The sequence below is a fragment of the Phodopus roborovskii genome, unplaced genomic scaffold, assembly GCF_943737965.1.
Source record: "Phodopus roborovskii unplaced genomic scaffold, PHOROB, whole genome shotgun sequence".
NCBI lineage: Eukaryota > Metazoa > Chordata > Mammalia > Rodentia > Cricetidae > Phodopus > Phodopus roborovskii.
The window spans coordinates 29,592,471-29,617,564 of record NW_026126407.1 but is presented as its reverse complement, the minus strand read 5'-3'; the positions used below and the strand labels follow the sequence as shown (position 1 = coordinate 29,617,564).

Genomic DNA, 25,094 nt, shown 5'->3' with positions numbered 1-25,094 from the left:
AAAATGTTTATTGCTACTTTATTACCCAGAAAGTTGAATTCACATATCCACTACATACATACATACATAGTTGAAACTAGGGGGGAAATAGTTTTATACGCTCTTTCACGATTCATTTGTCCTTTTGCCAACATTCCATCCAGCAGCATCACCTAAATTACTTAGTCTCCTTTCTAAATTTTAGACTACTCACAATTATAAACACATATATTATAGACTCTGATGTATGTGTGAGAACGTATGGCTTGCTTTCTTTCCTTCCTTTCATTCTCTTTTCTGAAGTTGGGTCACCTTTCTTAATATACAGGCTCGCCTCAAACTCTGTAGCAGAAGATAACCCTTAACTTGTCATCCCCTGCCTCTGCCTATGAGTGCTGAGATAACAATCATGCACCAGCTTTAGTTTAAAACAAAACAAAAACTAGTTTACAATGTCTGCACTGATGTCCTGGCTGGATGGTGGGCCTTGGGGTTTGAGACAAAAATATGTGACTTACTACTCGCCCTTCCAGAGTGGAGCTTTGTCCAGGAACTACATACAGTACAGGGCGGTTTTCATTCTCAGCTGGATCTAGCAAATGCCTCTGTTTGCAAAAGTATCTGTTCTCTCACAGCTTCGGAGTCAGTCTGGCTCAAAGACCAATTAACAACCCACCATGGCCCAAATGTTCTGCAAACCCCAACCACAGCTCTCACGCCTCTTTTAATGTCACAGGGGCAGAGAAGAATGCAGGCAAAACAGGCAGCTGGCAGCTGAAGACTCAGAAAGACTGGTTTAGAAAAACACCGTCACTGCTTGGAATCAGAAGGCCAAGGTGAAGGACGAGACGCCCACACAAACACAGGAACACTGGCTCCTTTTTTGAGGCTTGATGGGGCCCCCAGTGTCCATCGAGATGAGCCGGGGGATAGAGCGGCTCGAGAGCGTGCAAAGGCGGGGCCAACGCCGTCTGTGAGAGGCTGAGAGACGCGCTAGAGCATTAGAGGTGGAGCTGGGGTAGAGGGGCCGGAATCGACGTAGGGTGGGCGGAGCCTGGGCGGGAATGCGCAACGCAAGCTCTCGGCGGGAGACTGAGGCCTGTATGGCGCCGGCTCAGCAGTCTCGGGTTCTGCGGTGCTGCAGCTGCCACCTCTTTCAGGCGCATCAGGTGGGGTGGGCGCCTGCCTCACCCTTTTTCTTCGCAGGATGATGGGGGAGTTATGACGGGCCGCGCCTTGTATGGCCATGGACAGTGACGAGGCCGAGGGCTGTGCTTCGTTGCTGTCTCTTTACAACATGCCTCTAGCCGTTTTGTTTGTGTTTTTTTTTGTTGTTGTTGTTGTTGCTAAGGGTTCTGCTCTAGGCTGTGGGCACGCTACCACCCAGCCCCTTGTGTATCGTTTTTTGTTTGCTTGTTTTTATGTGATTCTTGTAGAAACCACAGTAATGGTTTCTACTGGGACGGCTTCTAGTAGATTCTAGCAGAGTCGTCTGGAACCCAGGTTGAGTGCTAGCGTCCTTTATGTAGAACCTAGCCTCTCACTCAGTGGCTCGTCTCAATTTCATTATAGTAAATGGACAGTTTTTAAAACCCTTGGCTTGGAAAGTTCCATAGGTGGAGTGCTTACCTACCCTGCGGGTAGGAAGATTTAACAGTTGGAGACCAACAGGAATTCTAGAGACCTATCTCAAAACAAACAAACCCGAATTACTATGTAAGCAGTTTGGATGCCTTTTTGATAAATCCCTGTGTGGGCCCTGGTTTCACTTGGTACCTCTGCGTGTAACTTTATCTGTGGGGAACCTCTGCTCATTGGAGCCTGGACCACTGATAACTAGTTAAACAGAATAGTGGTTGGTGGGTGCTTGTTTGAAAGGTTTTATTTTGTAGCTCAAGCTAGCTCCAGGCTCTAGATCCTCTGTTCACTTGGTTTTGTTAGGCAAGTTCTCCTGAGCTATCTCCCCAGCTGCAATCACAGTCATGGTGATGGTGTTATTTTGCGGGGTGGAATTTGGTTTGGTTTTGAGGGTGTTTTAAAGACACAAAGTCAGTATTTACCTTAGATTCCCTCCAATTACTAGTCCCCTTGTATCAGCCTCCCAAGTACTTAAATTACACGTCTATGACTCCATGCCATGCTGGTACAGCGACCTTATGAATCAGCCCAGATCCCTTTGGGTTGTTAAGCATAACATTTCATGAAGTAGCTTTAGTATCTTAATTTTTAAAAAAAAGATTTATCTTTATCTTATGTGTATAATCTTTATCTTATGTGTATAAATGTTTGCCTGCATGTATGCCTGCACCACAGGCAATGTGGTACCCACAGAAGCCAGAAGATGTTAGATCTAGAGTTGGATTTCAGAGGTGCCACATGGATGGGTACTAGGAACTGAACTTGGAAAAGTAGCAAGTTCTTTTAACCACTGAATCATCTCTCCAGCCCTGTTACAGAATTTTTTTTCCTGTTGGAGAGTAACTCCTGACCACGGGCTAGCTGCCCTGAGACACATCCCCAGCCCTGGGGAGGGGGTGGGGGGGTTATGCATGTTTGTGTGCAAGTGTACATGTGAAGGTCGGAAGGTCATTCCACATTATTTCTCTGATACAGGGTCTGTCACTGAACCTGAAGCCAGATTGGCAGCCAGCAATCCCCACTGATCCTGTTTCCACCTTCAGCAGTCCTGGGGATACAGGCTCATGTGGCTGTATTCTGTTTTTCACGTGGCTGCTGAGATCTGACCTCAGGTCCTTATGCTTACTCAGCTGTACTCTTATCCATGGAAACCTCTCTCTCTCTCTCTCTCTCTCTCTCTCTCTCTCTCTCTCTCTCTCTCTCTCTCTCCCTCCCTCCTTCTTTGGATCCTCAGGTGGCAAAAATCTGTTTTCCCAGCATCCACCTATTACCTATTAAATATTACATTCCCTCCTCACCTGACATGCTGCCTTCAGGGCTGAGGGTACAGCTAAGTTTTTTCTGATTCACTTCCACCTTGCTGTGTGCAGTTGTCTGAGCTGTAATTTCTAAAATCTCATTGTAGGTGAAAAAGAGTCTCAAATGGACATGCAAGGCTTGTGGAGAGAGGCAGTCCTTCGTGCGGGTGAGTTCTGACCAGCCTCGCTTTCTGCGGCCAGCATCCTTCTCCCACCCTTCAGCCCGGAGAGCTGCTGCACCCTGGGTCCCTTCTTCCTGGAGCTTCAGTGGATGCAGCAGTGCCTAGACAGGTTCTGCCCTTCACTTCTTTGCTCAGCAAGTGTCTCTTAAGTACCTTCTGCTTGCCAGGCACCAGGAGACAATAGGAAGTAGGAATGTTTTCAGTGTTACACTCACAGATGTGCTTTGTGGAAGGAGAAATAAATAATTCATGGGCATACACACATACACATTCATAATTTAAAACGAAATGAGCATCTTGAAAAAGCAAGGGTACATAAGGGAACAGGAGTACCTGGGGAGATTTGCCAGTGGTTAAGAAAGCTTGCTGCTCTTGCAGTTTGTTTCCCAGCACCCACACCTGGCAGTTCACAGCCACCTATAATCACAGAATGTCAAGCCTAAGTAGGGGTGAATAGCAGTGTGATGGTGGGGGCAGAGGTGATGGGCACGAAAGGGGCAGGCTCAGAATGCAAGGCATACCTATGAATGTCCCTGTTGAATGCACTTTATTTTCATGTGCCCTCAAGCATCTTTCTTCAAATCTCTACATACTTGCCGATTTAAGTAATTTGGTAGCACACATTTCCCCAAGTCCTGTCCTTTCTTGTGCCTTTCACTTGCCTGCTTCTTCCTAATACTGCGTTCCTATCTCATCTCCCATTATTCTCATTCTGCAGCTACAGTAACTTCCTTTCTGACCTTGACACAAATTCTCTCCTCCTAGGACCCTGAGTTTATTGTTGGGGCTCAACTCTTAGTTTCCTGGTGGAAGCTAAAAATGCCATGGATATTATCCAGCCCACACTGAGAGTTCCATGGGAGCAGAAACTTTGCTTATTTTATTTTCTGATGGGCCCTGTCCACAGTGAGTGTTCAACATAAACACCTATTGGATGAGTAGATAGATAATCAGTCGCATAATGATGGGCACTTTGATTGTCATTTTTATTGTGGTTTACAACTCTGCAATGAAGATTTTCATTTACTTGTTCCTCAGTGCTGGGATTGAACCCAGGCTTTGTGCATGCTAGAGAAGCACTCTGCCACCAGGCTCTATCCCCTGCATCTGCAGTAAACTATCTCTTTGTTCACTTAACCAGTTATGTACTAGTTTCTTATGTAGTGAAATATTCACCCCACCGGCACCTGTGGCACTGACCTCACCCATTGGGGCGTGGGGACAGATGCAGGCATGACCTGGGGGGACTAGGTCCGGAGTCCTGGGCCCCAGCTTGCTCTCTTATTTCCTGGTTGGAGACAGAGAGCATCTGGAGGCATCCTTGGAACAGGAACCTGCGGTAGTCATCTGTGTCTGGTGTAAGTGATTTCTCCCCAAATAAACATTCATCAGCCTATTGTTTCCCAGATTCTCACTATGCTTTATTCTTAGGACAGAGTCCTAAATGTGAGTTGCTATTTTAATGGTTGTCTTTCCAGTAAGATTCATTTAGTTGAAGTGACAGGCAGAAACGCTTTGAGAGCTAGGAATGTAAATTGCTTGGTAAATCACTTGCTTGTGTAGAATGCATGAGGCCTTGGGATTGATCTCCAGCATGTTTTAAAACTGTGTGTGACAAGCCGGGCATTGGTGCATGCCTTTAATTCCAGCACTTGGGAGGCAGAGGCAGGCAGATTTCTGTGAGTCTGAGGCCAGCCTGGTCTGCAAAGTGAGTTCTAGGACAACCAGGGCTGTTTGTTACACAGAGAAAGCTTGTCTCTAAAATAGGTAGAGGGAGGACAGGGAAGGACGGGAGAGTGTGGTAACTGGGATTGATATGTAAAACAAGCTTGTTTCAAATTTAAATTAAAAAATTATATACATGCGTATATATAAAGAAGATAAATAGATAGACAGACAGATAGAAAGAAAGATAGAAAAAAAAGAGCTGGGCAACGGTGGCTTGTGCCTTTAATCCCAGCACCTGAGAGGCACAGGCAGCCCGATCTCTTGAGTTTGAGGCCAGCCTGGTCTACAGAATGCGTTCCATGGTATCCTGGGCTACATAGAGAAACTGTGTCTTGAAAAACAAACAAACAAAAAGAATGTGGTAACAAGATGATAGTTGTCCAGAAAAACAGACAGACCTTTGCCCTGAAAATCCACTAAAGCAAAATTGTGAGTTCGGGAGCTTCCGTTGATGCTCTCTGTTATCAAAAAAAAGAAAGAAAGAAAAAAGCCTGGCATCTCCTGTCCTCTGCCTGCCTGTGCCCATCTCTCAGGGTTTCTTTAAAACTTTTCTGTTTCTTCCCTTCAGCACATAGGAGTATAACCTTCAGGGAATCCACAGAACCTTAGCCTGCTGGACTAGTCAGTTCCAATCATGTAGTCCTGGGAGAAGTAATGTGCTTGACACATTCCCATTTCTGGAGAGATTCAGCTCCCAAGATAGGGGGCTGCCTCAGCTGGGTCAATAGGAGCACCCCTTGTAGGACTGCTACTGCATACCTGAGTTCTGCAAATGGCTGGCTTCACCTGCTGTGCACGTGCAGTGGGCTCACTGTTGCCAGGCAGTTTAACCAAAGGAAGTCGGTTCTGTCCCTCTGGAGGGGATGCTGCAGGCACTGATGGGGGATGGGGGGGGGGTGAGGCTGACATTCTGTTATTCCCTAAGGCTTCTCTGCAGCTGCCTCCAGCCAAAGGGGCAAGAGCATGGAGCTCCCAGGAGACTTCTAGGGCCAGGCTCAGAAGTAGCTGACATTGCAATGGCAAGAGCTACTGTTAAACCTCACATACTAGAGACAGACTGGAGAGTGAAGTCTAGTTTTGTGTCTCCATAGAGAGGATGCTCCTCAGTGTAGTAGAGCACTTACCCACTGTTAAACCAGATGCAAGGTATCAGATGTGTTTAATCCTGCCAGCCCCCTGTGCCCAGCTTCTCTCCTTATCCTTATTTGAACATGCTATGGACAGACAGCCATGCTCCCTACTAGACCACGACTGTGTGGCCAGTCAGTGGCCTCCATATTGCTAAGCAGGTTACTTCACAGTCCTCCCATGACAACTTACTGGCAGCATTTGTCATGGGCTGTAGCTTCCAGTTAGTCTGCTCCTAGCTTTCTGGCTGCTGGTTCAGTCTGCTTGCTGGTTTTCCCATCTGCCCAACTTCCAAACACTGAAGTACACTGAACTGCAAGCTTTCCACTTGGGCTCTAGCTGCACTCCCTTGTGGAGAGATTGCTCACAAGGCACAGGATCCAGCTCAGAGGTAGAGCCTGGCATGCAGAGTCAGTTATCCTACAGATCCCAGGCCTGTCCCCAGCTCCTGAACACTGCCCACCTCATCTCTTTCCTGGATGTCTCAGCTTGGGTTTACTCCCCAGCACCTCATTCAAATTTGAAAAATGGGAACTCTGACCTCAGGAACCTGCTGTCTCCATTGTCACCCCACCTCTTCAGTGTCGGGGTTCTCTCTCGTTTGGCCTAAAAGCCTCGCAATCATCCTCGACTCCTGTTTTCCTTGCACACAGCAGCAGATTTTGTCAGCTCTGCCTTCAAATGAGATCCAGAGTGACCTCACCTAACCGCAGTGCCTGAGCTGACCTCCTTTGCCATGCTGTTCTCAGTCTATTTCTGTCATCAGGTCTCTTCCCGAACAAGGGACCCGCTGAAAATATTCTGTGTTAAACAGGGCATGGTGGGCACAGCTGCAGCTCAACACTCAGAGGGGAGACAACAGGGCCAAGACTTCAAGGTCGCCCTCAGCAGGGAGGTCGTCGAAGCCAGCCTAGAATGCCTTAGTCTATTTCAAAAAGGAAAAAGAAACAAAGGGAAGGTGCTGGGTTGTACCCTTGCTCTGCTCAGTACCCCCAGGTGGCCTGAGTTCCTTTTCTGTGAGAGGGAGGGAGTGCAGACTGAAACTATGGAGTTCCCTGTTCAGATGGCAGAGGAAGAACCACTGCAGGCAGAAACTTCATGGTTTTTACTTCCTGAGAGAAGAGATTGCTGGGAAACGAACCCAGGGTCTTGCACAAGCTACACACATTTTTACTCCGGAACTAGGCACTCAGCCTCAAGCCTTCTTTTTTTAAGTTTAATGTCTTTCCTTCCCAAGGCAACAATTCAAATCACTAGTGTGAATTTTTCTGTTTGCCTTTAGATTGTGCAGTGCCAGTTTGAAACACAAATAGGAACACTTAGTACACATCATCAGAATTACACAAGTCATCATTCACAGCTCATCTCAACAGTGGACAGGCTGAACAGATTAAACTCAGCTATTTGGGTTTTTTAGTTTGGCCTTGTTTGAGACAGTCCTGCGCTGTAGTCCAGGCTACCCTCAGACCGCAGCAGTCTTCCTGACTCTGCCTTCTGGGTAGTGGAGTTAGAATCACGTGCTACGATGCCCTGCTTCCCTCTCAGTGGTTTTTACCTCACCTCTTTAGTTCCTGGTCCAGATGGAAAGCTTGGCTTTCCTGGGCTACAGTGCCACCCACCTTGCAGTGTGGACATCATATACAGAGCTCCCACATACCAAGAGTCGGGGATTCTGTGGCCAGCATGTGTTGAGAACTTCCTCTGCAGATATGGTAGCAGGGAACAGTGGGCACTTAGCACGTATCTCCTCTGCTCACAAACATGTCCCCTTGTCCTGTTGGACTTCACCTGTAAGCCACACACAAATCACAGCCATCCCACAGTATCCATGGAGGCCCTTCTATAGTGACATGTGACCTCTGCATATACTGCAGCATGCTTTCTTGAGGGGTGAGGAATGGGATCATGACAGTGCCCAGGAGATCTTGAACTCCTGTGTTCAGGTGAAACCTCCATCTCCTGTCTCAGCTTCCCAGGTAATTGGGACATACAGGTTCATGCCACTACCTCCCTTGTACTTGTCTTGGTTTTTGGGGGAAGACACTGGGTCTCTACATAGCTTTGGCTATCTTGGATCTCAGAGATCCAGCTGCCTCTCCCTCCCAGATGCTGGGTTTAAAGGCGTGTGCCACCACTCCCAGTTCCTCCAGTGACTTGTAATAGCTTTTATAGTGTGCATGTTATGTACAGTGCTAGGCTACACTGCTTCAGGAGTAATGACAAGGAAGAAACCTATACATGTTTAGCATGGACAGACTCCTGAGGTTTTTCCAACTGCAGTTGCTTGAACCAATAGTGCAGGCTCAGTTTGGCTGTGGTAAATTCAGCATACCAGTAGGATGGTCAGGAAGACCTGAAGTTCCAGAGCCAGCTTGCTTTTAAACCCCTCCAGAGCCTGGTGGTGGTTGTTAGTGGTGTAACCCTTTAATCCCACCACTCTTTGAGTTTGAGGCCAGCCTGGTCTACACAGTGAGTTCCAGAACAGCCAGGGATACACAGAGAAACATGTTTTGAAAACAAAACAAAAAACCCTCTAGAAAGAGTGGTCAAACCTGTGGGGTAGAGATGGGGGGTTGGAACCTGTCCTGTCACCTAGTACTTGCTCTGTAGACCAGGCTAGCTTTGAACTCATGGAAATCCACCTGACTCTGTCTCCTGAATGCTAACTGGTATTAAAGGCATGCACCACCACTGCCAGGCTGACCTTGGTATTCTTAATATTGCCTCAAACTTTGCAGGTACCATCTTAAATGTTTCTCACAGCCGGGTGGTAGTGGCCAGGACAGGCTCCAAAGCTACACAGAGAAACCCTGTCTCGGAGGGGAAAAAGAAAAAAAAAAAAAAAACCATTCTGTTATCACCTCTTGAATATGTTGTTTTTGTTTGTTTTCCTCTCAGGCTTACGGTGAAGGTTCTGGTGCTGATTGTAGACGCCATGTCCAAAAACTAAACCTGCTGCAGGGACAAGTTTCAGAGCTGTCACTCAGGTACAGTGTTTTGAAAGGAGTGGTATTTTTTTTATCTTGTTTCCATCTTGGTTAGAGGGTGGGAGTTTACAGTGGATGAATTTCCTAGAAGTCCATGTGCCATTACATAGTCGGTTAAACACCCTGAGCAGTTCTCTCAATAAAAATAACTAAGAATAACAAGCCTGACTAGCAAGAAAATAAGGAGCCTTCAGAGGTCCAAAGGGCCAGAGGGCCTGAGCTTGTACTCTGGAGTTGACAGGAGGATGTCTGAGGGGCACGAGAAATGGAAGGCCTGGACTGTGTGGGGTTCACCAGGGGACTGTCCTACTTGTATTTTGGGTGGAGTCTCACCATGTGGTCCTCTGTGTGGGTACAGCACCTGTCTTACATTATGAGACTGACCTCAAACTCTAGCTCCTCCTTCCTCTGCCTCCAGACACTTGAGATGACAAATGTGTGCCACCACACCTGACTCAGGTCTCCATAAGCAGCTGAGTCCCAGAGGCTTATGCCCTATCACACAAGTGAGCTGTAAGGACACCACTGTGCCACAGGGTGATTGCCTGTCTTGACCCCATTGGCAGTGGCTGAAGAGATCCATCCCCAAGACTTTGATACACAGGGACACCTTTCCTCAGGTTTCACCTTTATTCTCATCCTGAAAGGCCTCATGCCTAGAGGTTGTTTTCCAATTACCTCTAGTGGAGGTCAGTGCAGCTCTTCTCTGGAGAGCCTATCTTCAGCTTGGGCCTTTGAGAACTCCCACAACAGAAGATGAAGGAATATATATACAGGAGCATGTGAGCCTGAGCAGCAGCCAGAGAAATCAGGCCCACACACACCTAAGAGTATGGATTATGGCTGGGTGGGGTGGACACGCCTTTAATCCCAGCAGAGGCAGGTGGATCTCTATGAATTTGAGGCTAACCTGGTCTACAGAGCAAGTTCCAGGTCTGGCTTCATAGCTACTGAGAAACCCTGTCTCAAAACAAAACAAACCACAACAACAACAAAGAACATGCATTGTGAGCTGGGCGGTATAGGCCTGAGCCTTTAATCCCAGTCAACATTCAGGAGGCAGAAGCAGGTGGATCTCTGGGAGTGAGAGACCAGCCTGGTCTACAGAGTGAGTTTCTAGGACAGCCAGAACTGTTACACAAAGACACCCTGTCTTGAAAAGCAAAAACAAACAAGCAGTGTGTGTGTGTGTGTGTGTGTGTGTGTGTGTATTACATGCTTACTTGTTCAACCAGAAACAAATAAAAGGCAGGGAGGTGGGGCTGATAATCTGAGAGACTTAAAAATAGCAAAGTAAAGACTAGGTATGGTACATGTGCTATAAACCTAGCACTGAGGAGATGGAGGCTAGAGGATCAGAAGTTCAAGGTCATCCTTGACTACATAGTGAGGTTGAGGCCAGCCTGAACTCAAAATAAAACACCCAGATGGACAGGCGTATGGTTGAGGTGTGGAAGGCTCACAAGCCACTGGAGTTTTCCTTCCCTTAGGTTAGGATGTACCACCCTCCTGCATGCATGAAGTCACATGACCCCCTGTCTCAGGGTCTCTCAGAATCCGGCTCTTTGGGTTTTTATGTAGACAGATGTAATTGCTGATGAGCAATCAGGAAGTCCAGCAGTGGCCTGTCAGCTGACATTCTTGGCTCTGTGCAGCATTCCTCCTTCTAGTGAGAGGACGTGACCCTTCTAGAATGAGGAGGCTGTGGTGACCTTCTCATACACAAGGACAGGACAAAGAATTTATGGATAGTTCAACAGAAAGGCAGACCAAGATTAAAGTTGCTGTGATGCACCTTGGGAAAAGGAAATTCTGGTCTGGATGGAAATGGAGGTGGCCCTGAATGCAGGAGACATAGCTAGCTCTACCCTCCTGGCTGAAGCCCTGAGTTCTTTCAGACACCTACTCAGGTGGAGCTAGGACTCTTTTTTGTTTTGGGTTTTTTTGTTTGTATGGGGTTTTTTGTTGTTGTTTGGTTGGTTGGTTTGGTTTTTTTCGAGACAGGGTTTCTCTGTTAACAGTCTTGGCTGTCCTGGAACTCACTTTGTGGATCAGGCTGGCCTCGAATGCACTTGAGATCTGCCTACCTCTGCCTCCCAAGTACTGGGATTAAAGGTGTGGGCCACTACTGTTGGCTAAGAAAAAGTTTTAATGTAGTCTTAAGCATGGACATTAAGACAAAGAAGGAGCTGGAGAGATGGCCCAGAGGTTAAGAGCACTGACTTTTCTTCCAGAGGACCCAGGTTGAAGTCTCAGCACCCACATGGCAACTCACAACTGTCTGTAACTCCAGTTCCAGGAGATCTGACACCCTCACACCAATGAACATAAAATAAATTTAAAGAGAGAGAGAGAGAGAGAGAGAAGCCAGGCGGTAGTGTCACAGTCACACGCCTTTAATCCAAGCACTCAAGAGGCCAACCTGGTCTACAGAGTGAATTCCAGAACAGCTAAGACTACACAGAGAAACTCTGTCTCAAAACAGAAAAACAGAACAAGAGGTGGGGAGACACACTAGGGCAAGAACAGTCCACACCCAGGACATGGTGCTGGCTTCTTCAGAGTCATGCTTACATGACTGAAAAAGAACCATGTTTTGGTGACTTCGGATGGGGCACTGCTCAGAGGGTTTTTAAGTAGCTGTTTTTGTTTTTTGTGTTTTGCTTTTTTTTTTTTTTTTTTTTTCTTTTAATAAATGACTTCATGGAGTGGTTTCAGAGAGAGTGAGACTGGTTACAACTCTTAACATAAGAACATAGTCAAGAGCCAGGTATAGTGTCACACGCCTTTAATCCCAAGCAGAGGCAGGTAGATCTCTGAGTTTGAGGCTACCTGGTCTACAAAGTGAGTTCCAGGACAGTCAGAATTACACAGTGAGACCCTGTCTCCTGCCACCCAGCCACCCCCCACAGCCAAAAAACAAGCAAATATAGACTAATATGTCAAGGGGTTGGAGGAATCTAGCTGTGCTGACGGGGACTTTAGTATGAATTTGTTTTGTCTTTTCTCTGATTTTGTTTGATTGTTTGTTTGATTGTTGTTTGAACAGAGCTGCAATGTGTATAGCCCTGGCTGACCTGGAACTCCTAAATATCTGCCTCTGCCTCCCAGGTGTTCAGTTAAAGGTTTGGACAGCCATGCCAGCCTTAAGGCAAGTTTTACTATAGACAGAGTTCATAATACGGTTTGTAAGAGTCACAGAAAGTTATAGGTTTACAGCTAGAAAAAGAATAAACTCAAAGGAACACTTTGGTCTTAAGATTTTGTTGTTGGTTTTGTTTTGGTCTTTTGTTTTGCTTTGCTTTGCTTTGAGATAAGTATCATTGTATAGCCCTAGGTAGCCTGAAACTCACTATGTAGACCAGGTTAGTCTCATACTCACATAGTTCATCTTCCTTTGTCTCCTGAGTATTGGGATAAAAAACACAGCCCACAACACTCTGTAATATTCTTGTTTGAAATATCTCTACAAAAGTGAGTATTATCTTTATGCTGGCAGTATGTAGTGAATTTTATCTCAAAATTCTCGACTCTCAGCTCTTGAGAAACTTCAGCCAGACTTGGGTGAGGCACTCTTTTTTTCTTGTCCCCCTAATGTGCTGTGTATTTCTTCCTGTGTGAAACTGCATTTGGAAATTTGATGGTGTGGATGGTAAAAGAATTTACAAAAGAAAAAAAAAAAAAAAGACAAAGAGATTCATTATAAAACATTGCAGTAGAGGGCAAGTTCCTAAGGAGGGATCATGGATGGGACTGAGAGGAAGCAGAAAGGTCTTTATAGAAGTAGAGGGGGCAGTTACGTGTGTGAGTTCCATTAGCAGGTGGACAGGCAGGTGTCTTGTTAGCTTACTGAGTAGTGACTTTTACAGTAGAAGAGGTTAGGCTCTAGGTTAGTATTCCTGTAAGGCATTATGTGTCACCATGGATGAAGCTTCAAATGATCATGACTGCATTTTTTTGTTGTTTTTCAAATACATGGTTTCTATCTATAGTTTTGGAGGCTGTCCTGGAACCCTATAGACCAGGCTGGCCTTGAGCTCAGAGATCCACCTGCCTCTGCTTCTGGAGTGCTAGGACTAAAGGCGTGAGCCACCACCACTTGGCCTGTATTTGCTTTCATGTTTCCTCTTCCCATATGTCACCTGTTGGGAAACAGGAGGGTCTTGTTGGCCATGTGGCTTTTCACTGAGCACAGGGTCCATTTTGCCCTCCATTGACTCTCCTTGTTGACACACATATATATATTCCCACCTCAGTGTCTCCATGGCTTCTCTGACCAAGAGGACAAATGACTTACTGACCCTGTAGAGCTGCTTTTAGGAGCGGTCCTGTCATTCCCAGAGTCCTGACTGGCCTTAGAGAAAGAGCCCCTAACAGACCCTGTCCTTGTTGGCTCAGGCCTCCCAGCTTTGGTTGTTAAACACCCAGGACAGTGTTGCCAATCTTGAAGAATGAATGGACTTTAACTTCTGTAACATCTAGTTAAAGCTTAGAGAAAAACAAGTTTTAAAATAAAATTTGAGGCAACTGGAGAGATGGCTCAGTGGTTAAGAGCACTGGCTGTTCTTCTAGGGGACCTGGGTTCAATATCCACTACCCATATGGCAGCTCACAACTGCCTGTAACTCCAGTTCCAGGGGATCCAATAGTCTCACAAATAGTCTCACACAGACATATATGCAGGCTAAACACCAATTCACATAAAATAAAAAATAAATCTTAATAAATAATTAAATAAAATTTGAGCTGGGTGGTGGAAGCGCATGCCTTTAATCCTAGCATTTAGGGAGCAGAGTCAAGTGGATATCTGTGAGCTCAAGGCCAGTCTATAGAGTGAGTTTCCAGGGCAGCCAGGGCTACACAGTGAATCCATGTCTTAAAAAAAAACAAAACAACAAATAAATAAATTTTGATTTTGTTAACTCATTTTTAATTAGTTAAAAGCCTGAGAAACTGTCATATAATATAATCTGAGCTTGTCTAATGACTCAGTGGGTAAAGGTGCTTGCCACCTGAGTTCCATCTCTGGGACCAACACAGGGTAGAACCAGAGAACAGACTCCAGGGCTGTTATCTGACCCTCCCCACAAGCAAAATAAATAATAGATGTAAGACAAGAAAGCATGGAATATTTATTCTTAGCTGTTACCAGAAGCAGATCATTATCTTAACAGAATTTTATTATTTTAAAGAACTTAGATTTTAGCCTGGATTATAGTTTTATAACACTACTAAATTTTAATCTCAGCAATTTTAACCTTAAATTGTTATACATCTTATATTGTTATCTGTTTGTATAGCATTCTTGACTGGGGTAGGTCTTAGGCAAACTTCATCATCATTTAGAATGTAAAAAACAAACAACTCATAAATATTTTTTTCTTCTTAGTTGCACATAAGCCCAAGAATTACAGAATGTTACATTCCAGCCAGGGCCAGCCAAGATGACAAAAGTTCTACATTGGATGACCTTCAGTTAATGAAATTATCTTAGGAGAAAAGGGAGAAGGACCAGAACAAACAGCCAGAGAAAAGATTTTTAAATATTAGCCCTGTGACGGCAGTTCCTGAAGAACTGGGGGAGAGTAAATGGTGGCTTTGCTGTGGGTCCAGTGACATCAAGGTGGACCCAGAGACCGTGTCTTTTTACAGAATTTTCTCGTTCCCTGGCAATGAAGAACCTGAGAACCAGGTCTTTCTTGGAATTTAAAGTGCTGTTGTGTGGTACGGACTTTACTGTTGTCTGTTTGTCCTTTAGTGGCCCCATTTTTCTCCCAGAATGGTCTTTTTCTTTAAAAACAAAAGAAAGCACTTTTTATCATTTATTTATGCGTGCATGGGTCAGTCCCACTAAAGAATGGTGACCAGGGCCCACCTATCAAACAGGAATAAGGTTATCCTTAGCTTATGCCACGGTAAGCATGTGTGGAGGTCACAGGACAACTTGCAGGAGATCAAACTCAAGTTGTCAGGCTTGGCAGCAGGTACCTTTACCTCCTGAGTCAGCTCACCAGCCTTGTACCCTTTGTAACCAGAATTAAGACAACCCTAACAGAGAGGGGGAGCTTGGCCATGGCAGTCCCCATAAGGGAAAAGACAGGGTATTTATTGGGTGTCTGGATGGATATGACTATTTGGGGTACTTGTCTCTTTCCAGAAGGGTTTCTATCTTACCTGCTTATTTCCTGAACATATAGCAACCAGGGTTTTCATGAGAGGCTTCTACAAAAGCAAGAGAGAATCTGGCAGTTCTCAAGACCCTGCCACTATACCAGGAATTGGGTAGCAGAGGTTATAGGCACCAGCAGAAAGGGAAGGTAGAGCCAGGAGAGCCCCCATGCCAGAGCAGAGGAAAACAAGGGTCCCACAGTAGAGAAAGCGGCCTACAGAGTATAGGTCCCAGTAATGCTAGAGGGAGTGGAGAATGTGAGACATCATGGATCCTTCCACACTTCATCCCTATAGAGTCCTGTACCCTAATCTGGGGCATGCTACAGAGCACCCCTACACACTCAGGAAAACGAAACTGGGTCTCACTTTGTAGCTACCCACTATCTTGGAGTCAGAGTGTCTGGTTGGTAAGTCTCAACCGACCTCACAGGGATACCTAAAACTTGGCTACAGATCTGTCATGAAGAAATGAAAGCCTGCTCACCTGTATGTCTGTCAATTAAAAAAGCCTGTAGGACTGACCAGGGGGGACTTACAGGGCCTCACTCCCACTCTGGAGAACAAGAATGGTAAATGCCAGAGAGAAGAAGGGAGGGAGGAGAGGGTGTGAGGCGATTGCCAGAAGAAGAGAGCAGCCAAACCCATGTGGAGCAGAGCATATGGTCCTCTTTTCTCTGGTACCATTCAGGAGTTTAGTCCCCAGATGTCTTCATTGAACAGCATAGGTCACTAGGAGTCAGACTGGGACCTGACTGTTGAAGTGTGGGAATTTTACTTCCTTTTTAGCTTTTTGCCTCTATATTTCTTTTTTGTTTGTTTGTTTGTTTGTTTGTTTTGAGACAGGGTTTCTCAGTAGCTATGGAGCCAGTTCTGAAACTCAGTCTGTAGACCAGGCTGACCTCAAACTGCCTCAGCCTCCCGAGTGCTGGGATTAAAGGCGCATGTGCCACCACTGCCCAGCTTGCCTCTACATTTTAATCTTGCCCCAGGAATATGAGACGAGGAGCAAAGTAAATAGATCATAGTGCTATAAGAGATTAAATTCAGCCAAAGAAAATTAGTGGGGCAGGGTTCATAACTCAGTGGCCATGTGTAACATGGAAGAGGCTGTAAATTCAGTCCTGAGTACGGGGGTGGGAGGTGGGGTGGGCAATATGTGAAATGATAAGAACAGAGCATTTTACAAACTCAGAATTAATATCTTAGGCAACACAGTAAACCCTTGCTGTTCTGTCTACAAACAACATGATTCTGTCTGTGGGAAATCCTACATGACTACCAAACCCAGCTAGTTCAACAGTATCACACAAACCATGGTCAGCAGACAAAGTGGAATTGTTTTCTATGTGAATTCAGTGAACACTTGGAAAAAATTATTTTGGCAGGGGTAGGGGGCTAGGGTTTGAGACAGGGTTTCTCTGTGTTCCTTGGTTGTCCTGGAACTTGCTTTGTAGACCAGGCTGGCCTCAAACTCACAGAGATCCACCTGCCTTTGCCTCCCCAGAGCTGGGATTAAAGGCATGTGCCACCACTGCCCAATGGAAAAATGAATTTTAAAATCAAGTACCAGGGCTAGTGAGGTGGCTTAGTGGGTAAAGGCACCCAACAACCTAAGATTTGGTCCCGGGGACCCATGTAGTAGAAGAAAAAATGTAACCCCTGAAAGTTGTCCAGGATTACCCATATCTTTTTCATGGCTGGCAGGTGTGCACATATGCAGATAGATAAATGTAAAAATCCCATTTGTTTCTTTGTTTTTTGTTTGTTTGTTTGTTTTTCTTTTTTCTTTTTTGGTTTTTCGAGACAGGGTTTCTCTGTATTGCATCGGAGCCTGTCCTGGAATATTGCATGTTCTTGGTTTTTTTGCTTTGTTTGTTTTCCCATTTATTTCTTTATTCATTTATCTTGGTTTTCTGAGACAGGGTTTCTCTGTGCAGCCCTAGTTGTCCTGGAACTTGCTCTTAAACTCACAGAGATTCACCTGATGGCATATGTGCCACTACTACTACCACCCAGCAAAAAATTTAAAATGAAAAACAAAGAATTACAGCATGAGCTCTGGGGGTGTAGTTCAGTGGTAGAGCACTTGCCTACTATGTAGGAGGCTTTCTTCATTCCCAACACTGAAAAAACTGTGGGCTGTTGTTTTTCTGAAATTGACCCTAAAATTTACATAGAAATGCAAAGGACCTCAAGTCAACAAAAACATACATCAAACTACTTCTGTGGCCAGACGAGCTGGGGCCATGGCTAGGTTCTCAGGTTCACTCCTACCATATCCTAAAAGTAACACTAAGAGACCAGAAAGTTAATAAAAGAAACTAAGTTTATCACAACTGGGAATCCGGGTGGAGATAGTGGTGGGGGAATGGGACGGGACAGGACACGCGACAGACTTGATATTTCTCCATCTTCCTTGTGGTAACCTTACCAGTTATAGAAAAGACAAAGCAAAGGACAGAAAATGTGTAGTTTTAGTTATGACATAAAACCCTAGACTTCCCTGTTCTCAACACGCACAGTCTTTTGTTAGTTACATCAGTAGGCAAATGGCTAGCTTTTAAAACCATAGTAGAAGTTGACTATGGAATCTCCTTTAATGGATTTAGCTGTGTTTCCAATTAAGATAGTCCCAGGCAGATTAAAGGAAGCCTTACGTAAGGCTTACGTAAGGCTTCCTTCCAAGTAAAATAACTGATAACAAGGGGACATCACTAAATCAGGGGCTTACAAACATCCAGTAGAAACCAGCTGAGGAGGGTCTGTCTGAAGAGGTGCCTGGTGTCAGACCCTTGCTGACAGTGCCATCCAATGAGGGTGCAGGAACTGAACTCAGGTCTCCTGGAAGAGAGACGTGCTCTTAATCCACTGAGCCATCTCCAGACCCAGAGGACATTGAGTTAAACATGACCTCCAGAGCCAGCTTCTCCCTGAGTTTAAATATTACACTACAGCACTTGGGATGCAGAGACAGGCAGATCTTTGTGAGTTCATAGACAGCCTGGTTCTACAGATCGAGTTCCAGGACAGGCTCCAAAGGTACAGAGAAACCCTGTCTTGAGAAAAAAGAACCACAGGGCAATAAAAACTCACCTAGGTTTATTAAATATGAATATTATATCCCAATAAGTTAATTTTAAAAGCTAAAAAAAGGGAAGGGCTAAATTTTGTTTTAGATTTATTTTGACTATTTTGCCTGTTTGTATATATGTACACTAGGGGTGTGCCTAGCAGCTGTGGAGCTCAGAAGGCAGCAGATCCCCTGGAACTGGAGTCACTGATGGTTGTGAGATAGCATGTGGGTGCTGGGAACTGAACCCAAGACCTTTGCAAGAGCAACAATGCCCTCTTCACCATTGGACCATCTCTCCAATAGAAGTAGAGGGTTTTTATTACACTTATTTATGTGTATGTGAAGTTTCTTTTAAAAATTTGCCTAAGGTTGATCTCTGTTGGTTTCAGGTCAGCTTTGTCAGGAGAATTCCAGACCAGCCAGGGGTACATAATGAGATCCTGCCTTTAAAAAACATAACAACTACTAGCTGGGAGGGGTGGTGCACACCTTTAATCCCAGAACTCTGGAGGCAGGGGCAGGTGGATCTCTGAGATTTAGAGACCAGCCTGGTCTACAGAGTGAGTTCTAGGACAGCCAGGGCTAGAGAACTCTGTCTCAAACAAACAAAAGCAAAGTGAAGGTCCAAGGACAAACTGTTGAAGTCAGTTCTCTCCTTCCACTTGTGTCCCAGAGTCAAACTCAGGTCATCAAATTAGGTCACACACACCTTTTTCTCTCCCTTAGTTAGGGTTTCTATTGTTATAAAGAAACACCGTGACCATGGCTACTCCCCCCCCCCCCCCCGCCCCGCCCAAGACAGGGTTTCTCTATGTAGCTCTGGCTGCCCTGGAACTTTCTATGTAGTCCATGATGGCCTCTAACGCACAGAGATCCACTTGCCTTTGCCTCCTGAGTGCTGGGATTAAATGCATGTGCCAACACCTTCTAGTCCATGGCAACTCTTATAGAGGAAAATGTTTAATTGAGGCTGGCTTATAGTTCAGAGGTTTAGTTCACTGTCTTCAGGGCAGGAAGCATGGCAGCATGCAGGCAGACATGGTGCTAGAGCAGTAGCTGAGAATTCTACATCCAGATTCAAAGGAGGCAGCAGGAAGAGAGAGTAACACTAAACCTGGCTTGAGCATCTGAAACCTCAAGCCCACACCCAGTGACTCACCTGCTATGAGCCTGTGGGGGCCATTTTCATTCAAGCCACCACACCCACTGAGCCATCTAGCCAGCCCAAACTCTTGGGTGGATCCCATAGTAGGGAAGTATTTTCTCCATAGAATATCATTTCATCCTTATGGCCATGAGAATTACTGGCTTCTTTAGGCTGGGGAGGTGAGCAGTTGGGGTACCCAGTTACACTAGAATTTGGGGCTCACTAGAGACAATGCAGGCACTATCTGAGGCTGGTGGGCATGGTTGGTCTAACCTCCAGTACTGTACTTAGATGTTTTACCTGGTTATCTAGCCCCTCAGTTACAGGAGGCAACCACTCTCCTCAGACCTCCTAAACTCCTAAGAAGTGACTGCCTCACATGAGGGCAGCAAGGGTATGCCTGTGAAGCCCCAGGACAATCCTGGCTTTGCCAGGTCCTAGTGCCCACTTGCTTCCACTTTCCCTATCCTGCATCTTCCTGATGGCTTCCCAGGGTCATATTTGTCATCTTCTCCTAAGGTCTGTGGACAGAGCTGCAAATGAAGAGGAAAATGCAGGCCCTCAGCAGGCTGAGAACGGGAGTCAGCAGGTAAGCTAATGGCATCTGTCCCCCAGTGTCCCTGAGCTGCTCTTCATGGGTTCCACTCAAGTATTGCCAAGGAACAAAATTGGAAGACCTTTAAAGATCTTGGTAAGCTTTATTTGCTGGTGTAGAACCAGACCGTAATTCAGACCATAAAACAGAACGAGTGTTCAGTGAGCTGAGCAGGCGCTTGCTAGACATTAATGAAAGAAAGAAAGGCTGAACAGAAAGTAAGCTGACATCTTCAGATGACTTCCTTGTAAGGTGGACAGGGAGACTGAACTGCAGGAAAGTGACTAATAGGCTCGGTTCAGCCTGCTTTGGGGGGTAAGCATCAGTTCAGAGAGAGTTGCTGTATCGTGCCCATTGATATCAGCCTGTTTGGGACATCGGGCCTCTTTCTCTCTCCAGTAATTCAGTTCCAAGTTAGTGATGGAGACTTTTTAGCACAGGTGACACAGTTTTGCATTGTAGTATAGTGTGTAGGGATCTTGTACAGAAGCTTAGCTGGAAAGTCTAAGTGTTAACAGTATTCATTAGTTGTTTGTTTGCCTCACATGCTCAAGGCTAGGGATTCAATACCCAAAACAGCGACAGTCATTTGTGCGACAAGTACTTACTGATGCATCCAATTGGAAGACACTGGCGTGAAGCTGCAGGAAACACAAGGGGTGCAAGAACCTGTCCTGCAATGGTGTATAAGTCATTACCTGTCTTGTCTGCTTAGAGAGCTCCCTGAACTTCACTGGTTTTACTCTGCTGCGTCTGCCCTCTTCTCCCCTCTATTGGGAGGCATACCTCTACTAGGGCAGGGGTGCTATGAAATGCCAGAGCTTCATGTTCCCTCACTGCAGACTGGGCATGCCTCAAGAGCAGGAATGGTAGGTATCCAGTATTCTCAGCCACTGAAGCTTGAAGGAAGGCTTATAAAATGGGTACTTGGCCAGTGTTTGGTGGACAGTGACCTGGTTCTTAACTGACACCATGTTATATGGTCATAGGGAACACTGTAGTTGGTAGTGTGGTGTGTGGAAACTCCTGCTACCCAGCTGCAACTATGACCCTGCTCTGCTCATGGCTCACACTGGTCATCTCCTCTCTCCATTTGGTTTTCAAACAAAAGATGTGCTCATAAGCACACTTACACAGCCCTTCTGATGTGTTAGGTGTGTGTGTGTGTGTGTGTGTGTGTGTGTGTGTGTGTGTGTGCACGTGTTAATGTGTACACTATCTGTTTGGTACCATTACAAAGATTATTTCATGCCATTCTCACTGTATGCCCTACCTGGGGCTGGGGGTTGGGGATGTAGCTTTTCCACTTGCCTGGCATTGGTGTGGTCCTGGGTTTGAACACCAGCACTTAGCTCTTTGGTGTTGTATGGTCTTCAGGGATTTTCATGTTTGAAAATTCTAGAGTGTCATGGTATACCAATTTGTTTACTCCTGTTCTCGTAAGTATTTGCTATTGGCAACTCCCTTATCATCAAGCTTTTGTTTATTATGAAGGTCACTGGGTTGGGGAGTGTTGGCTTTGGGAAAGTTTATGATAAGTTATACCCTGCTGGGCCTGTGTACACATACATCCTTCTAGAGCAGCAGTTCTTAACCTGTGGATCTAGACCCCTTTGGGCTTGCAAGTCAATCAGGTATTTATATTTTGACTCATAATTAGCAAAATTACAGTTAGGAAGTAGCAACGAAACAATTTTATGGTTGGGGAATCACCACATAAGGAACTGTATTAAAGGGTTGCAGCGTTAGAAGGTTGAGAGCCTTGCTCTGGAGTCTCCGTCTCCATTGTGCTCTACTAAAAGTTCTTCCTAGTGGTGAGGAAGAAACATGGATCCTAAGAACTTTGGCCCAAGGGTCATGGGCTGGACTTGGGTGGGCTGCTCTCAAGCTCTGAACCTCATCCTTTGTTCTAACACTTAGGCCCTGTCTGAGCCCCTGGAGTCCCGTTGGCTGAAGTATCTGGACAAGGACTGTGAGGACCAGGAGCTGGACAGAGAAAGAGCAGCTCTTAAGACACAGCCCTCAGCCAGTGCTGAGTGGCCAGGTCTGCCCTGCAGTCCGGCCCGACCCAGGAAGAGGTGCCAAGCGGGTCTCATCTAGCCATCCCCATGCCCACACTGACTCCTGGCGGGAGGTGGAGGTGGGGGTGGGGTGAGCAGCTCCTAGAAGTCACTAAGTGGGACTCCCATGTTGTACTTCAGTGGGTGGGCAAAGTGGGCAGGAGCCATTGCTTCTAACCTTCAGACTGCATGCTGCCTGGCAGAAGGAGCAGGAGACTAGCTAGGCTGCCCTAGATGCCTATAACTCCAGTCCTAAGGTAGCTTAAACAGGAGAGCCATGAGTTCAAGGCCAGCTGTGGAAGCATGGCCAAAGTAATCAGTAGGTCTGGGGGTGGGTATTTTACATGAGGTTCACCAGATATCTGTGTGTCTCAGTGGGTTTCCAAAGAAACTCCTTATGTTCAGAATATTATATGGCTCTCAAAGGGCATAAATTACAATTTCAATTAAGAATATTCTAACAACTACAAACCAGAGAAGAGGCTGTTTCCTGGAGGTGGTGTAGGAACCTGTAAAGGATGAAAAGATTCCTCCCTATGTCAGGCCAGGAGATATCAATTGTTGCCTGTGAGGACCATTGGATGAGAGAACGTAATGACTGATAGCACGTCCTTCCCTCCAGGAAATGGAATCAGAGCACAGGGCAGCCTCCACGAAGTGTGCATATTCAGGACTTGGACAGTGTTAAGGACAACTTTAAATGCCAGGTCAGTGACCATGGAGCCTACATATGATTGTGTGCATGCCTGCACACACATGTGGACACATGTGCTATGTTAGGGCTTTAGGTCAGGGCCTCGTGTGTGACAGCCATAAGTATTACTGCTAAGCTACACTCCAGCCCAAAGGAATTTGGTTTTGTTCTACATGGCCTTGCCACATTGCCTAGCTTGGCCTCAAAGTCTTCCCTTTGTGAGCAGCTGAGATTGTAGGTACAAGGCTTGGATAATATTTCTTCACAGTTAAGATTTATATACTAAAAAGTCCAGCTTCCAGCATGAGATCCTTGTCTTTTCTGCTTAAAGCTATGTCTGAGGCTAGACCTGGTGGCAACCTTTAATCTCAACACTCTGGAGACAGAGTTCAAAGCCATCCTAGTTTACATGGAAAGTTTCAGGATCCGTGGTAGACCCTGTCTCCTCCCCCTTGCCCCCAAAAGGCCAACTCCTGAGCCAGGTGGTACACAGCCGTAATCCCATCACTTAGGAGGCTGAGGCAGGAAGAACATGAATTCAAACCTTTCTGATTTACAGTAAGACATCATCGTGGTCATCTCATGTGGTTAGCTCACAACCAAGAGGACATCATGATACCCAGTTAGGATTGGCCAGTAAGGTTTGAGGCAAGACTGTTTTCATCCTGCTAAGTGGAGCTTTGTTCACCTGGTTGGGCACAGTAGAAGTTGCCCCTAGGTTTCCATCCAGGAATGCCTGTGCCAATACACTGCTCACTTTAGAGTGTGTTGGTGGCGCTCACACCTGTCAGGCCCCACTGCACATGCAGCATGAGTGAATGCAGATTTGTTTTGTACTGCTATAGAAGCCCTAGGAATGATGATTCTTTTCCTTTCACCTCCTCTGCCCCTAAGTGATTAGCTAAGACCTGCTCAGCTCAGCCTCAGACTGCACAAGCAGCACAGCACAAAGCTAACAGACAGATTTTCTCTGGGTAGCCCTGGCTGTCCTGGAACTTGGCCTGTAAACCGGGCTGGCCTTGAACTCACAGAGATCCATCTACCCAAATTAAAGGTGTGCGCTGCCACAACCTAACCCAGAATTCAATTTGTGATGTTTTCTTGAACTACCTAAGTGACCCCAGAAGATATGAGCCCCATTGATCCAGAATCATGGTAGTGAATTACAGACGTTACCATGGACCACACCATAGACAAAACACTAAGTGTTCACTTTCCCTAGTCTGTTGTAGGAACTAAGACTTTTGAAACCTCAGTGAGTTCACAGCAAGATCAGTAGTAAAGCCAAGGTCAGCAGTCAAGGTCTCTTTAGCATTATCTGAGCAGTCAGGAAGCAAAGATGCAGTGTTGCTGTCAAATTCCTATGTAAACAGTGAAAGCCAGTTTCTTGTGCATCTTTGGTTTCTGAACTGAAAGAAGCCAGGCTCAGCACCTTATCACCTCCCAGAGGTCTGGGTACAGCTACCTGGATTCCCAGCTTTGAAGAGTTGTTCCAGCTCAGCTGGGATGGAACAGGCTTGATGAACTGCATCTTTCTAGGTGGTGGTGTCTAGGCCCCTCCCTGCCACACCTCCTCCCTCTTGGGGACTGCTGACCTGTTCCAAAGTGTTCCAGGAGATGGGTGACTCAGGATGTCTCCTTTATGGGAGAAATGTGGTCATGGGATTTATCAAGTCAGAGTAATGTGGGGGCATTTAGAAACTTTGACTTGTTAAACATCACAGTAACAGCATGTCCCTAGCCTGCAGGGCTTGTCCAACAATTATGCAGAAAGGAGAAGGGTTGGTGCTGATGGTCCTGCTAAGCTGAACGTTCTAGAACCCTTTCTCTGTTTTTGTTTTTTTTTTTCAGGACTCCGCTGGCCTGTTAGGGACAGAGCGACAAGGTGGCAGCTCTGCCCTCGGGGCTTCAACGCACATCAGGGAGCTTGGTTTTCCTAGGTGGAAACTACCAAGTCCTGTCCTGCAAGTTAAGGCCCAATCTTCTAAATGGGCACGGTTTCTCCTGTCACCTGGGAACAGCACCCAGCTAGCTGACCCAGCACAAGCTGAGCAAGAGACCCTTGAGGCTAAGACTCCAGGGGAAGGCCACTTCAGCAGGGCCCCGGACACTGTCCAGCATCCTCAAACCACTCACACTACCACACCCCAGCCAGAGAGGCCTGGCAGGAAGACCCCAGAGCATCCATGGGCTGTGGAGACTCCTCAAGCAGATGGTAGGCCGTTGGCTCAAGGGGCGCAAAAGGCCCCAACGATGCAACTGCACAACCTCTTTACAACTGGGGAGGACTTTGAGGATGACCTGTAGCCTTCACTTCACCTGTAGCATTCACTCATGTGTAATAATGTCCTCCATGCCAGAGGTGGGGGTGCTTTAGAACAAATAACCCACAATAAACATGCCTGTCACAGTTT

The 25,094-nt window shown here is 46.1% G+C and overlaps 1 protein-coding gene across 1 annotated transcript; it reads left to right on the top strand.

Annotated features, from left to right (window-relative positions):
- Nucleotides 1-1,022: 1,022 nt before the first annotated feature.
- On the top strand, nt 1,023-25,093 carry Mrnip (MRN complex interacting protein). The gene is made up of 7 exons (XM_051180819.1): nt 1,023-1,148; nt 3,023-3,082; nt 8,852-8,940; nt 19,851-19,920; nt 21,847-22,004; nt 22,609-22,693; nt 24,532-25,093. The coding sequence occupies exons 1-7, from the start codon at nt 1,044-1,046 to the stop codon at nt 24,985-24,987; spliced, it is 1,023 nt and encodes a 340-aa protein (XP_051036776.1). The 5' UTR covers nt 1,023-1,043; the 3' UTR covers nt 24,988-25,093.
- Nucleotide 25,094: the final 1 nt, after the last annotated feature.